The 16,247-nt window shown below is 42.8% G+C and overlaps 1 protein-coding gene across 1 annotated transcript in view; it reads left to right on the top strand.

Annotated features, from left to right (window-relative positions):
* The window catches only part of pde11a (phosphodiesterase 11a), a 34,301-nt gene that overhangs the window by 3,917 nt on the left and 14,137 nt on the right, over positions 1 to 16,247 (top strand). The window contains exons 3-12 of the mRNA XM_076040211.1: positions 4,898 to 4,987; positions 5,535 to 5,675; positions 6,927 to 6,991; positions 8,290 to 8,422; positions 9,426 to 9,501; positions 11,825 to 11,892; positions 12,006 to 12,098; positions 12,985 to 13,035; positions 15,111 to 15,257; positions 15,371 to 15,478. Coding sequence (XP_075896326.1) covers positions 4,898 to 4,987; positions 5,535 to 5,675; positions 6,927 to 6,991; positions 8,290 to 8,422; positions 9,426 to 9,501; positions 11,825 to 11,892; positions 12,006 to 12,098; positions 12,985 to 13,035; positions 15,111 to 15,257; positions 15,371 to 15,478 — 972 coding nt within the window. The remainder of the gene's footprint in view (positions 1 to 4,897; positions 4,988 to 5,534; positions 5,676 to 6,926; positions 6,992 to 8,289; positions 8,423 to 9,425; positions 9,502 to 11,824; positions 11,893 to 12,005; positions 12,099 to 12,984; positions 13,036 to 15,110; positions 15,258 to 15,370; positions 15,479 to 16,247) is intronic.

Below are 16,247 nucleotides of genomic sequence, written 5' to 3'. Positions count from 1 at the left end.
TGCATTTACAATAGCAGACATATTAAAACATTATATATTACCCCCTTTAAAAAAAAACAACAACAAAAAAACAAACATTGGAGATCGTCTTATGGGACATTTCAAAAATGCATCCATTTTGCCACAGAATTGGTTTGATTGATTGAGTCTGTTATATTAAGATGACAAAATAAATGAATTTGTCACCATGGGAAAAGACCTTGCTTAGATCTTACATCACAAAAATTCCATAATTTTCCCTCTGTTCAGAACTGTCTGTCAGTGTTCCCCCTTTTATATTTATTGTCTGTAATTTCAAACGACTGCCAATCACTTAACTGTAAGATATTGATCAGCGGAAAACAGATCAGCAGGACGCCAGTGTGAGTTTATGTACCGGTGAAATGGAGAGACCTTGAATGATCTGTCAACAGATCTCATTGTACCTGATATATAGGGGCGGAGCACAAGAACAGGCACTCAAATGATTGATATTTAATATTTTACCCCCGCGTAAATCCACTCTCTCTGCAAACGGACGAGGCAAGTTGGCTGTTGCACTAAACATCGCAAAACAGATGTTTGTGAATGAATGTATTTTAAAAGGGGCTACAGGGCAAAGTAGTGGGCGGGCCATTCTCATGCTCGGCCAGATCCAGTCCACTGTTTGAGGGGGCTTGTTTGTTTGTGTGGAGAAACAGCAGGAGCGTGTGTTTAGTCAGTCAGCACATTTAATAAGATGGAGAAGACAGGCAGTGACAAGCGTTGCCCTGACTTCCTCTGTTATTGCAGCTGTGAGACGCCAGAGTGGAAAAAAGCATGAAAGAAAAAAGGCCAGTAATGCTTTTATGTCACTGAAGAATTTCACTGTTGCAAATAATACAGTTCATTTCTGAACAATGTTCAGCTAAAGTCTTTGGATTCTATATCCATTGTTCACAACGGATGCAAGTTACATGTTTTTTTTCTTCTTTCTTTTCCATGTTTTTGGTAAATTTCACTTTGAATTATTGTTGTGCTGATGCTCTGGATGGCTACAGCTGAATAAGTAATGAAGTGCAAGGCTTGTGGCAGACGACACAGTAAGGGCCCCATGTGATGCATGGCGTTGCAGCTCTGCTTTAACAGGAAAAGTCATTGCCTCTCTCCAAACATTAAATGAAACTGCAGCGCTGCGTATCATCTGCGACTTTGTAGCTTCATTAGAAGAGACATCACTTTTTGTGCAATGAGCCATATCCTGTATTCGCACACAGAATGTGGTCAATTTTAAAATCAACCTTACTTTAATTACGTTGTGCTGATACCCGGCAGGGCTGAGTCCTTTGGGGAGCTGGGGTAATGTTGCAGTCCATGAATAATTGCATTGTCTTATTCTATTCCACATAGGGTATTGGCTTAAGTGTGTATTGTATCTCATAGACTAATTCTGCATTATTGTTATCTCTATTATTACTAAAAAAAAAATTTTTTTTTTTTTTAAGTGTTCATTAGGCTTCTTCTGATCTATGTCTTGAATAAATTTGGATGGATTTATTATAATTATTTATTTATCTTTTTTTTTTTTTTTTTTTTTACAAAAATTCATATTACTTCCAAATATTACTAACAGATTGGTAGAGGCACTCAGGAACTTTAAAGAAGAGTTTCCAGACATTTTCCTCATTGGTTTCCTGTCTTGTTAGTCGTGTTAACCTATATGTGATTGGGGTATCGAAGCCGGTTTTCTTACACCTTATGCTTCTACTTTGTAAACAACCGAGCCCACCTACCTCAGCACCTATCCAGTGGTCATGATCATCCAGCCAGTCAATTTAGTACATTTTAAAGGAAAAGGTCAACATTTTATTGGAAAATCAAGAATTCACTGTACTTTTCGGGTTCAGATATTATTTCCACTTCTAATGAAAACAATTCTTGGAGAGCCTGTTTTAAAAAAAAAAACAACAATTTTTGGAAAACAATAACAGTGGCTTTTACCAAACAAAGTAAAAGCTTCGTGGTCCTGGCTGCTTTCGATTCCATCAGCTCGCCTTGACTTTCCAGCTGTAGAAAAAGACGTTAGTGAGGCTGGAAGACCTGAGTGTCCCCGAGGCCCAAGTCAGTTTGCTCTGTTATTAAACCACTCTTTACTGGCCTGTGCAACGGTCCAGAAGGAAAAAAAACGTTGTGTTTGTAATGCAACCATGTATAATGACCTGCCTGACAGAATGTAATTAGAGAGCGGGGCGCTTTTCTTGGTTTTGCCTGATCTAGCGGCAGATCCATAGCCAGATCCCCAAAGTCCTGCCTGCTAATGAATCCACTCCTGCTGGGGCCTATTGATGGCCACTGTCTTCCCTGCAAGATCATTATGAGAGAATTCCACAAGACAGCTGCAATAACATTATGTATGAGCTCATTTTCTGGCATTATCTGAAAACATGTTGTACGAGCCGCCTGATTATGTGCAAAGACAGAGCTAAGTCATTACGTTAATTCACTCATTAGAACAGCAGGCTATTAATTCATGCCAAGTAATGAGTGGAAGTGTCTTCAATTCAGAAATTTTAATTTCTGCTTAGCATTGTAATAAACGTTAACACGTGCCCATCAGTGTGACATGCTGCTGCAGAAGAACTGAATAATCACGTTTCACCTGGTGTTTATGTATAATGTAGGAATCACATACACCGATCTTAAGTGCATTAAGGCTTATTCTATATTTTGTATGTATATTTTTGTTCCTTGAGGTTACTGATAATTTACCACCTAGTTCACACAGCTGTTATATATATATATGTTTCACTGTATTGCCATTTTATCATTGTAGTCTCCCTCTTGATCCGTCTGCCCTGTGTTGTCTTGCTATTAATATATGGAACTGTTAGGAGAACCTGCAGCAACCCTGCCCCTCCCCCATCACCACCACCTTCTTTGTCAGTCTTTCTATTTTTAGGCATACAATTACCGTGACCCCAGCAATTAGACAGTTGAGGTGCCATGATAATTTTGTGAATTAAACTTGGGACCCGAGTAAAGCAGCTCATAATCCATGTCGTCTGGGAATACCTATTCTATGAATGTACGCAATTGTCACAATCTTGAGTGAAGATTTTGTATGAATGGTGAGTTGTGTGCGATGCCTCTTCCATGTTGTGCTCCTGACCTCAGATTGCCGACCACCCAAAGATATTTTAGGTACAAGCCTCCTCATTGTGCCATAGGATCCGGTTCTTTATGTGTCCATTTGTGGCCGATCAGCGACTGACAATACATTTTCCTCAAAGGTTAAACAGATACGCCTGTATCAGTAGCAGCAGCTGAGTAACTTTCCATTCATGTATTGTCGAGGCGCCCCCTTCCTTCGGGTCTCGCTGAAGGCTAGCAAATATTGGTGGATTTGTTGTACTATTGCATTGTTTGCACAGCGGCCAGATGCCGATGATAGATAACCGAGCAAAGGGGCCGAGTAAGGAAACACAGCACCTAAATTCTATTGCGTCCGTGTTATGAGCGTTTGAGTGTCACCCAGATAAAGCTGCTCTCTGGCTTCTAGCATTTAACCTGTGTGTGTTTCTCTCTCAGGTGTCTCACAGCCACCTCGCTGCCTCCGCTACAGACTGTGCTCATAATGAGCAACGTTGAGGACAAATTAAACGTTGCTATGTCCAAACCTGGAGAGACTTCCATTTCAAGGCGCACATTAACTACGATTCATTCAGCCCGATCAAATTATTGCATTAAACTTTCATGAAACATGGGTAAAATAAGGAATACCAGCCCAAGGCACAGCAGGTCCCTCATTCTGTCAAATGGGAAAATGTCACTTGAATCGATTTATTTTCTTCCAAGTAATTATATTGGGCCAGAATTGGCAAAAAATAACAAATACACTTATAATCTACAAAAAAATATAAATGAGACGATGATCAATATGAATCTAAAAATGTCACTGCTATTACTAGCACTAGTAGTTTTTTCTTCTTTTGCCCAAATGTGTTATGGGGTCGACTTTCTCCCTGTTGGTTGATTGAAACGGATTCGAGGCTGACAGGTCAACAAGCCTGAAGGTGTGTCTGCAACTGATGACGCTCCTCCGTTTGAGCTCTTTTCCACTAAAAGCTCCAAACTGAAGTCAAGCAGCTTGAGGTGACACCTCAGCCGTAGAAACCCTTCCGTTCATCCCACGAAGCAAGCAAGCTTCAAGACGTGCAGTATTTAGTCCAGAGAAAAGGCAACTACCGTTTTTATACATACATGTACAGTAGTGAGGGTGGAAAATTAAAGTGGAAATATACTTCCTAATAAATGATACATTTCACTTGATGAACTGAATAGACAATAACAATTTTTAAAATAAAGTTCACTCCATAGTTTCCTTGTTATGTTTCACAACAAAGTTTTTTATTCTGTAACAAGTTCTAAAATTGTCTTTAACACAAAGGAACCCTGTGGAGTTTTCAGCCCAAGTTAAAGTTGTTTGCGCGCAGCATTTCTCACAGAAAGACGCTGGGCTCTGACAAATGTGTTGAATAGATTTTCACCCTTATAAAACGTTTGCCAACCTGCTTTTTTTCACCCCTATCCTTCACTGTTCACAAACTTGTTAACTTGCCAGTTTGTCTATTTTGTTGATTTTGTTGAGATGAATTGTGTGAAACCTTTGGCAGGATGTTGTGGTGTCAGGTATTTATGATTTATTTATGACACAACACTGGAGCCACATCTTGAAATGACTGATGGCTTAAAAGATATTTGAAAATTACACTTCAATACGTTTAGTGTAAACGAGGTACAAGGAAAATATATTTTCTGTCTTTAAGCAGTAACAACTTAACAAGTGTTAGTTTGTGTGTGTACATAATAACAAAACCAAACTCGTTTGTATTTGTTCAACGTATTTTTAAATAAACATTGCGACCTTTTCTCTGCCCAGGTGCTGCTGATGTACCTGCCTTTCTGCGGCATCGCCATCTCCAACGCCCAACTGTTTGCCGCCTCAAGGAAGGAGTATGACAGGAGCCGGGTAAGGACCAAAGAACCAACCAGTGTAACAACCCCAGCCACCTCCTCCTAGTCCTCAGGATCAGCATTACTACAGCCCCCATGACGCTGACAGCGAGGCCCAGTATTGATCAGTGGCAGCCCACTTGCTGCCTCTGCAGTAGGGGGGCGATCACTGAGCCGAGCCCTGCGTGGACATTTTCTCCGGCCGTGTTAGGGGGGGTTGGGGATGTGGGGGATGATGGGCTGAGTCTCATAGGAAATGTTAAGGGATGCACTAATTTATGTCACACATTGATCAGTAATGGGAGAGAGCATAATGAGACCACAACTCAGAGAAGAGAAGAACGATAAAGGAAGCAATTACTGGGGGAAACAATCACAACATATCATCCCAGTGGTTGAAGGTAGGAGGATATAAATAATGATTTTTTTTAATTTTTTTTTGCCTGTTGTGCTTATGCAAAAAGAAAGTCCTCCAAAGTACCTGCTGACAGATATATTGTGGCTTGTGGTTGTGAGGTGGAGGGGTCATGTCAATAGTGGTGTCGTCCTCTGCCCGTGTCCAGGCACTCTTGGAGGTAGTCAATGACCTGTTTGAAGAGCAGACTGACCTGGAAAAGATTGTCAGGAAGATCATGCACCGTGCTCAGACATTGCTGAAGTGCGAGCGTTGCTCCGTCCAGTTGCTGGAGGACATTGAGTCACCGGTATGTTGCTTCTGCCTGCCGTCTTTCCTTTAATCTCGTCTGTGCGTCTTGCACTCGCAACGAAAACAAAGTCCTCAAAGGCTGAACCCACGTGCAATTTACACTCGTATTCCATTGGATTTTTTACCCGACTTTCTGCATGCATTGTGCGTTGTATTTGTATCGCACGTTTCCAATTGAACAGATTCGTGTTTAATCTTTCATGCATGCTCAGAAAGCAATGAGGGAACCTCGTGATGTGAAGTGTTTTCTTTAATGATTCTGAAACTACTGTACTGATTTTAGTAGGCCACTTGCATAGATTTATGTCTTGGTCTTCTTCTACATGTGGTAGTCTGTAACTACAAAATGCATCACTTAAAACAGGAGGGTGTCAGCACATTATGATAGCAAAAAAAAAAGACAACAAACAGTAGCCCATCAAACAGTGTATCTGGAGGCGAAATGTACCTACAGCAGAGCTCATGTGTGCTACTTACTATTTATGAAGATACCCCCCCCCCCAACACACACACAGACATACACACACACAGAGCACACACACACACACACAGAGCTAGGAATAGCCTTCAGGTTTTTTCTGAACTACTTTCGTGTTTGAGTGACGTGACTGCTTACTCAACCCTCCGATGTGCTCAGCTGGTCTAGTTTGACGGATGTTGTGTCTAAACATCCGTCAGCTGCTGAATGATCAAAGAAAAAGTCGGCATCAACAACATATTGTACAATGACGTGTCAGATCTATAGTCATAGTGTCAGCACGTCTATCATGATGTTGAACCAGAATCTTTTTTCGACGAGCAATTTGTTGTTTGGTAATTATGTAATATTTTTCTTTATTTTTCACATTTTTTTCTTCAAATTTTACTTGTGTATTACTTCAAACGTTTCAGTATTTATGAGGCACTAGTTCCCTCCATGTTTGATTACAAACACACTGCCGGCTCCCTAAAGTGGCCACTCGACCCCAGGGACTACAGTGCAATAGTGCTGCCTGCATCCTTCATACTATTAATAAATATGTATGATTGTGACATACTGTTTCACCAGCTGGTTGCCAATACACAGTCATACTGTCACACACACACACACACACACACTTCTGTGCTTGCCCTTCTGTCACATTTGAAGTTACATTGACAGCCATCAACCTGTGCCACTGTTCATGTGCATGCACTTCCTCTATGTCTTCCCCTTTTCCAGTATTCCTGAGGTGATTTCGTGATTTTTCTTTCCTTTTGAATGTTTTAGGTGGTGAAGTTCACTAAGTCTTTTGAGCTCCTATCACCTAAATGTAGTGCCGACACCGAAAGTAGGTATGTACTTTTATAAAATGATTTTAAAAAAATAAATAAATAAATCAAATCGTGCAAAGTGACATTTGCAGCTGTCACATCTTCAACACTGTTCTGCAGCGGTCCCGTGGCAACCCTCTTTAAAACTGGAGGACGAATATATAGTATCCATATTCAATGCATCTTCTGGTTGGCAGGGGGATTAATGCGGCGACTTGAATAGGAGCTATAGAATAATAACCTGCTTTCTTGTGTGTTTCTGTTTGTCTGCACTGCTGGGAAAATAACGAGCGGTGAAACAGAGGCTAAATATTGTGTTTGATGTTCACATGACCAGCGTACCGTAGGATGACTGCTGTACTTGCCATAACAGATTCAGTCACTCCAAATGACTGGCGATGGCTCTAAATTTACACAACGCAAGAAATGCCAAGAGAAATTTTGTCTCTCGCTCGGCTCTGCTGGCCAGCTGAGTCCGGTTAAAACGCGCTGCTCCTTACGGAGCTGCTTCGCCGGGGTAAACGGGGAGCCACATGTTTGTGATGTTTTTGACTCTGAGCAACAAAACTGCACATTTCAAACCAAGCGGAAGAGACGGAAAAAAAGGGCAGCAGCCCAGAAATGATGCGAGTCTTTCTAAATATTCACATCGGTATAACGAGGGCTGTGGGGCAAGATTTATGTGTTTAATTAAGTGTACAAATATAGTGTCAAGACGGAGAAGAAAAAAAAAATCAACAGACTGTGGGATTTTTCTTGTGCCATAGGAGGGATAGTGTTGCCGGCGCAGAGAATATCCAGGGCAAGAAGGAAGAGGGCTCGATACGCTGGATCACTGAGGTCTTAAACTGCAGTCAATCCCAAAATAACAAAGTGATCCATGGAAAACAGTCATTTTACCCTGTAAACGCACAAAGGCTGAAAACCTGGCAACAGTCTGCCGATGTGAATGTTGACGGGGAGCGTGTGCAGGGAGGCAGGTGCTCTCGGCGGCAGTGTGGGGGCGTTTGCCAATAATGGAGACGATCACACAATTAACTTTTTAACTTTCATCACTTCATGAGCTGCGGGAGGTGCTCGATGTAATCTGCAGCATGAGAAGTTCATTAAGCGATGATCAATGCGACAGAGGGTGGTCCACAAATGGAAATAAACTTATATAGTATATAAGCTGATTGCAAGCTTGCTAGATGTGGTGATGATGTGATGGGATGTTAGATGGGACTCTTTTTACACACAAGTATTCATTGAAGTCACTGTGTGTCATATACTCTTGCTTATTTCCAGTCCCCACATTCATCTTTTTTTTCTGAACCCAGCTTCAAAGACAGTATGGAGAAATCGTCCTACTCAGACTGGCTCATTAACAACAGCATTGCAGAGTTGGTGGCATCCACCGGACTACCTGTGAACATCAGCGATGCTTATCAGGATCCTCGCTTTGATGCCGAGGTAAACACACACCCAACAACACACCTCGTCACGACACAACGCGAGCGCCCAAGTGATGTGAGTCACTCTCTGCACAGAACACACAGCCTTCTTGGCTCTGTTTTTCCACCAGGTAGACTATGAGCAAAACCAAAACGTGAAAACATTCTATAACACCCAGCAGTGCACATTATGTAACTGAAAACGCAAGGCTCCGTTTAAGATTAAATGGGGAAATAAATAGATATCAAAAGGAGGTAACATAGACATGTGTATTTCATACAGAAGTCCGAGAGATGCAGAGGTCAATTTTCATTAAAAAAATTTAATTGTTAATAATGAGCATGATGCTTTGGACTGCACCATTTCAATTAAGATTATGGCCTCTTGTGTCCAAGTGTTGCCAAAGCTAGCTGGCTAAAATGGCCAATCCTTCTGCAGAAGCACAACTCACATCAGCATATTGAGTGTAATAATCACAATTCGGACAATAAAGGATTGAACATTATTGCATCATCATGTTTCCAGATGTTGGTCCTGAAGATTTTTTTTGTTTACTTAACGTCCTGCGATCCAGTGAGGTTGCCAGGAATTCATTAATAGATGCGAAAATGCACAAGTGGTGTATATGCATTCATCCTGGTACCTGGATGTTACATTTAGAAGGATAAATTGGGATGCACATGACATCTAGGGCCTCGTATCCCAACAGCTTTTTAATTGATTGCCAGGATTCAGGCTGCAGTGCTGCCTGCACATCCAGGCAGAATCCAACAATAGCTCACATGGCCGTCCGCGGCACATCCAGGCTGCGAGCTGCAAATGTTGACGTGGTCAACCGTAAGTCGTCGTGACAGACAAATGGAAAATGTGTATGAGGCCAGAAAACGCAGCCACTTACTAAAATGAGCGGCTGCTTGCCGGCGGCAGCTTGATGCCTCCTAGCGCGCTTTTTTTTTTTTTTTCTTTTGCAGACGGAAAATAATTGTTGCTGTGCACTGAATTCTTCCTAATGTGATTTTAGGCAGACCAGTTCTCGGACTTTCACATCCGCTCTGTGCTCTGCGTGCCCATATGGAACAGCAACCATCAAATCATCGGTGAGTTAAAGCAAGGGAATTCCTTTTTTCTCTCAAATGCATTTAATTGAGATGGAACCGTCTGGTAACGTTTAATTATTATTATTTTTTTATATATTTCCATGCGTGTGGCCAAAAGAATATGAACACGTCGCTTGAACATTTGCACTTATCTCACTGAGGAACCATGGTTTGGCATGACATATCGGTTCCTTATGTGACAATTTTCCATGAGAAAGAACCTGGCAGCAGGAAGCACTTGAAGCACTTGACCTGGCAAACTTGTTGGGTTGCCAGTTCATATTAAAAGGTGTCAGTTATTAAAATCAGGCAACATTAATGAGTGAAAGGCCCCGGACACCCAAGTCAAGAGATAATATGGTCAGTATGTGGTTCTTATATTAAAAAGAGAAAAAATAACCCAAGAGATGGAAATATTCACACAACTTTCACGAAATATTTTCTTTGCTTCAGCTGCAACGTAGCCTTGTGCTCTACATACTGTACCTTCTTATGAAATGCTTCAAAATATACATGTTCTCAAGTGCAGAAAATAGGTGAAAGGGCGACTGATGTTCAGCTGAGGCTACGTGCGTACGTGCGTGCGTGCGTGCGTGCGGTGCGTGTGTTTAGATCCACGGCCCAGCATCACTCCACACTCGGAGGTGGAGTTTCCTTTCTTCTGGCTGTGTGCTTTGTGTTTGTGAATCAGCCGCGGGCCAACACCACCACTGACGCTCTGATAAATCATTGATCTCTCGTCTGCTGCTTTTGGTGCTGGATATTGCGGGGAGGAGCAATGATCGCGGCTCCACTGGGTCCCTCAGAGATCTGACTCTGGAAGTCGTTAGATTCATTTGAGTGCAAAGTCATCAGCATATTTGTTACAGATGGTTGGTTAGGACCTGTGTGTGTGTGTTGCTGTGTGTGTGTGTGTGCCATGCCTGTGCACGCGCTTACTTTTTTTTGCGTGGGTGTAAGTGCATTTGTCAGGGAGGGGAGGAGGGAGGAGAAAGAGTGAGGGGAGAAAGAATTGCAGCGTGTGTGGGTGGTACATGAGGTTTTTCCTGAGTGAAAAAAAAACAACAACAAAAAAGCAGCAGGAGATGAAATTCACCGCGATGTCCTTGTGTCATCCGCCAAGGTTCTCAGCCGGCTCCTTGAAAACGGTAACCGCGTAGAATGCAGTTCCTGCTTTGACGATAACAGGCTTTAATCTTAAGTTAAAAATATTTGCCATTTGAATTTGCGTTTGGCCTTTTACGGCCCCCTTTTTCTAAATGCCATGGAAGTTACTTTGCTAAAGGTACAGCTTTAAAAAAAAAAAGAAAACAAAGGATGCTGCATTGTCTGTATAAATAACTAAAACGACAAAAAAAAACATTGTTCATTAATGGTGTTCCTTCTCTGTTCTTTTAGTACACTTAGTGTAGTATTTAATATATTTTATAATATTTTTAATATTACAGTACAGTGCTGTGCAGTGCCATCGCACAAATTTTCCTTCTCTTCTGCTACCTTTCCAGCACAATTCCGCCACTGCTGCCACTGCATCACCAATGTCACATTATTTTCAAGTGTCCAATACACGCTTGCAACCGGGAGCGTGTAATTGTTTTTACAGGCTGCTAACAGGCCTTTCGTGTCAACGCACACGTCAACTGCTAATTTGGATGTTGAGGTTTATACATTAGCCCTACTATAGACCATTCTAGGACAGAAAAACAAGCTACACATCACAGTGGTGATTAACACCTCCACGTTGTATAATGTGTTTGGGGTGAGATAGCAGTTGTAAGATCCAGAGCGCGATGCAGTTCATAAAGGCTAATCGGATACCACCGAGTTCTTAACAGTCATTTAGTTTGCCGACGCCCGAGGTCACCCATACTGCCAAATTGCGTGCTCATTACCGAGAAAGCAATATTTGTCACGAGAAGACATCAGCGCAGGCAGTACAGATTGCACATTTAACAAAACTGTAATGAGAACCACAGTCGCGATCCCCGGTCTCCAATGTTGAATTTAAGTTATGTGTTGAAAACGAAACGTCGCTTTTATAACCTGTCCCTTTCAACTGCCGGGGGGGTGGGGGGGGGACATATTTTTCACCACTTCCAAAATGTTCACGCTTGACCAACGGGCACTGAACGCTGCGCTTTGATTGATAGCTTGTTGTTGTTTCTCTGCCTCGCTTTCATTAACAGCGCCTGTTAGGAAACCGTGTAGCACAGTGTGCGATTTTAATCCGGTTTTAATTGGAGGGACTTTGTATGCACCGGGCCCCTCGTTGTCGGCAGACTGAATGAAAGGGTCGTTTGAATGAACTGGCTTTGTGTAACAGGTGTCGCGCAGGTGCTGAACAGGCTGGATGGAAAACCATTCTATGACGCCGACCAGCGTCTCTTTGAGGTAAAAAAAAAAAAACAAAAAAAAAAAACAACAACAACAACAACCCTGTTTTGCATCGTTCTGTGTGCATCAGAATCTGCGAGTAACTATTGCATACGTCTTGTTTTTTTTAGGCGTTTGTGATCTTTTGCGGGCTGGGCATCAACAACACCATCATGTACGACCAGGTGAAGAAGTCCTGGGCCAAGCAGTCTGTGGCTCTGGATGTAAGAAACACAAAGATCGTCCTTCCACATTTTAATTTCTTTGAATAAAAAAAGATATTCAGCACTCTCCGTATTTTTGAGCAATAAACCTTTGTTACCTGTTAACATTTGCATAAACGGGAAAATGGGAACACCACCTGGGAGGCGTCGACTTAAGTTGATTCAGCCTCAGCTTCGCTCATCAGTTGTGTTTCGTCATGACTGTGTGCTCATTCTGTTGGCTTTCATTTTCCCTGTGTCACATCTGTAACTCCATTATCTTAGCTGCAGTAGTGCCTCGCTTTTCCTTTCCCAGTCGATCAACACAGATGTCTGCGCGGAATATTTAACCAAAAGTCAGTGGAAACAAAGGCCGCTCAGTTTGTCTTACCCTGGGATATTTGCGTCCGTGTTCCTGTTTTTAGACTCTGATCTGTTTTAGCGGGTATCATTTCCTCAAAGGTTTTTCTGTTTAATTGAAAATTAATGAGAGACAGCTAAAAGAAATCTGCGCCTTCTCGATGCTGCGGTGTGCAGAAATCTTTACGTTGCGTTCCGTGATTACGACGGGAGGCGTTCAGGTGCCAGTCAGTTGGCACAGTGAGAGTTTCAAAGTGAGAGATGCACGGAGCCGGAGAGGCGCGGGGATGCGCTGATACGCCGATGCATTGCTTCTGGCAGCGCTGAATAAACATGAGAGTGCGTGTGATCAAATAAAGCGAGGGGGGGGTCTCAGCGAGGTATTTCTCCCAGGGAATGAAGAGAACACGGCGACGGAATCGGGCCTGGCGCTCACTGCTCGCTCTCGTGGAATGTTTTCAAAGGCGGCCGTCGACATCCTCACCGAGGAAAATTGTCTCAAATAAGCTGAGTGACTGAATGTGTCGTTGCTGTTGTTTCATTGCAGGTTCTGTCTTACCATGCCACCTGCTCCAAGACTGAAGTTGATAAATTTAAGGTAACAGATATTCATTGTTATTCGGCAGACACATTTTTAATATTGTAACTCACACAAGACACTGCTTTGTCCTCGGGCTCAATGAAGCGTGCTATTAAAGTCTAATACTGGTGATGTTCTACACAAAGCCAAGCTAACTCACCGAGGACGGCTATTTCGAGCATCGTTGTCTCCCCCCCTATAGCGTTCTCTTACTTGCAAGCGAGTAATGAGCTCGAGGAGAACATGTGCCATTATTTTGTCTCGCAAACGACTTGCTATAGTGCTAAAGCTGGCAGTATCAAGATGTGCATTTCCATTACTGCACCAGAAAGCATTCAAATGCCAAATCATTTTATTAGGATTTAATTATTGAAATGAAATTCACTGTTTTGTACACAGTCTTTGTTGATCAATGTCCCGATGCCGTTTGCTGTTATGGTTCCTATACCCTTGGTAAACACACAGAAACACAACTTCACAAACACACTGGCAGCGCTATTGAGGGAGAGCTTTTTTATTTTTAATCAAACATTTTGAAGAAGAGGAGAAACGTGGCTCACCTGCTGTGGTGTCTGAGCTCAGGTGCAGGTGCTGCAGAAATCTGGCTGCTTTGTGCAGGTGCATTTGTTTTTTTCTCTACTCTAGCTGTAGTTATTCAAATTAATTGATACCTCTGATTCACTCTGCAACGGGCCTTCATGACATAATGACAAAATAGGAGGTTCTGGTCGGCTGCCTTCTAAACAAAGACGTACGACTCCACTGTTCTTTGAACACCTACATGCACAAACACACACAAATTGAGTGCAGTACAATATGTAATTATTAGATTTGCTCTGGTAGTGCACATAATTGCCACAATGATGTGTTATTGTTTTCCTATTTCTTTAATGCCTAGGCTTTGTAACAAGTCCAATGGAGACATATTAGAGGAAATAAAACTATAAAAAGTCCATTATGATTCCCCTAAACTCCTCCATTCTAAAAAAAAAAAAAAAAAAAGCATAATGCAAGACTTAAATCATGCTGATGCTGAAAATGAAATGGGAAGGTAGAATCGCTTAATGCATTGCGTTTTGCTCATGGGCCCTTTGGTAGGATATCCTTTTTTTTCTAATTAAATAACGATTTCTCTATAATGGGGAGCAGGAAAATCTATGGCATCGCCGCTATTTTAGCTGCCAGACATCCCCAATGAAAACACGCTAATAGTGGTATTTGAGATGGATTACCACAGTCAATAGGCAGTCGTTCACATTTCATTACTAATAAAGACGAAATAAGGCGGGGGAAAGATGTATATTTCTAATTGGCATGGACTGTTTTTTGAAATATAGATATGACCTATTTTTTCTCCACTTTCATGTGTAGGATTTTCCCTTGTGGCTGTGATGTATGAACCTCCCGTTCCAGTGTGCCTGTGTGATCTCCCAGTGCACACACACACACACACACACACACACACGCACAGAGAGAGAGAGAGAGAGGGAGAGAGAGAGAGAGAGAGAGAGAGAGAGAGAGAGGGAGAGACCCAGCTCTGCTTCCTGCCTTCCCCCCGCTCTCTTTCGTAACTGCTCCACATAAGGAGACTTATGGAGCACTCTGGATTTCCACGCCGAGGCGGGTGAACCGGGTTGACATTTCGCAACCCGGGGGCTGTGAATTAAAAGAGAGAGGAGAATACCTGCCGACCTGACAGGCAAACATTTGTGAGGCAAACACGTTTTCTGAGGTGGTGCTTCTGCTTGTTGGATTGAGACCGGGTGAAGTCTCGGAAGCACACGTTTATATCCTCACATTGTGCTTGCGAACAGACAGATGCGTCACATGAGCAGAGTCTGTTGGATTTGTGTAAATATCACTTATTGTTGCAATAGAGGGGGGGGGGGAACAATGCTTTGTCAATGAGCTCTGACAGGAAGTAATTGCAAAATCCTTTGACTAAACCCCCCTCATTAACGGTAAGCCTCCCCGAATATGTCCTTGGAGGTTTAATTAAGATGTCTCCATATTTTCATGTATCTTCTAAAAATGGCACGTCGTCCTCTGACCCCCCCCCCCTTCCCAACTCTCTTTCCGCTTCGACGAAACAGGCCGCCAACATCCCCCTCGTCTGCGAGCTGGGGATCGACAAGCTCTCCTTCGACGACTTCTCCCTGGACGTCGATGCCATGATAACGGCCGCCCTGAGGATGTTCATGGAACTGGGAATGGTCCAGAAATTTAAGATCGACTACGAGGTAAGCCACACATTCGTCTTTTTTTATGTGCAGTATATCCGAGCCGGACACTGATTCTCCGAGGCTGAATCCCGCTGGCCCCGCGTGCTAATCTCTTTCTTCTCCTCCCTCAGACACTGTGCAGGTGGCTCCTGACTGTCAGGAAAAACTACCGCATGGTTCTGTATCACAACTGGAGGCACGCCTTCAACGTCTGCCAGTGCATGTTTGCCATGCTGTCGGTAAGGATGCTCCAGTAAACGAGAGACACTTGGTTTTTCGGCAGAGGAAAGACGCAATGTGACTCTATCGAATTTTCTAATGGCTTTGTTTGACTTTAAAGAGCTGGACACATAAACAGTATGAGAGAGGAAGTCCTGAAGGAAGCCGATTGGCTATAGAGTACATCGACTGCACTGACTTGTCAGAGGTCGGATTTGAATCAGTCGACTTGAGTCGTTTACAGCTGGCATTTTATTTTTGAACAGAAAACGTCGCTTCCCCTTTTCCAAGTGTCAGTATCTCTGCCATGAAAAAAAAAACAAACATTGTTAGCAGGTGCGATTTTTAACAAGCATGGCCACTATCCAAAGAGCTGCAACCTTCAAAGCATCCCAACCAGACACAAAGATTTTGATCTCTGAGCCTGTGATGTGTTTTCTTTTTTTCACCAGGATGCAGTTGCATCACGGAGGGATTTTTATTCCAAGCTTTCTATTTCTTCACCAATTCCCATTTTCAGCGAAGGACAGAGCAGCAACGCAAACCATCCTCGGCAGGAATGCATTAAGATAACAGACAGAGGTCCGAGGTCACAGAGATGTTCACGTGAATGTAACCGAATGCTACGAGTCAGGCTGGCTGTCGCACAGCGCCGGTGAAGCCGCAGATGTCCCGGTTAAAATTGCGTCATTTTTGAAAGCTACGTCGCAGTACACACAGACATGCCATGTGTTTGCATTTGATCGCAGCTGAAAGCGAACAGCACAAACAGCGCAGAGATGTTTGCTT

The sequence above is a fragment of the Nelusetta ayraudi genome, unplaced genomic scaffold (genome assembly GCF_046127955.1).
Source record: "Nelusetta ayraudi isolate G7.1 ecotype Tasmania unplaced genomic scaffold, CSIRO-AGI_Nayr_v1 ptg000060l, whole genome shotgun sequence".
Classification (NCBI taxonomy): Eukaryota; Metazoa; Chordata; class Actinopteri; order Tetraodontiformes; family Monacanthidae; genus Nelusetta; species Nelusetta ayraudi.
The sequence above is the reverse complement of the archived record's forward strand: the minus strand, read 5'-3'. Positions and strand labels throughout refer to the sequence as shown.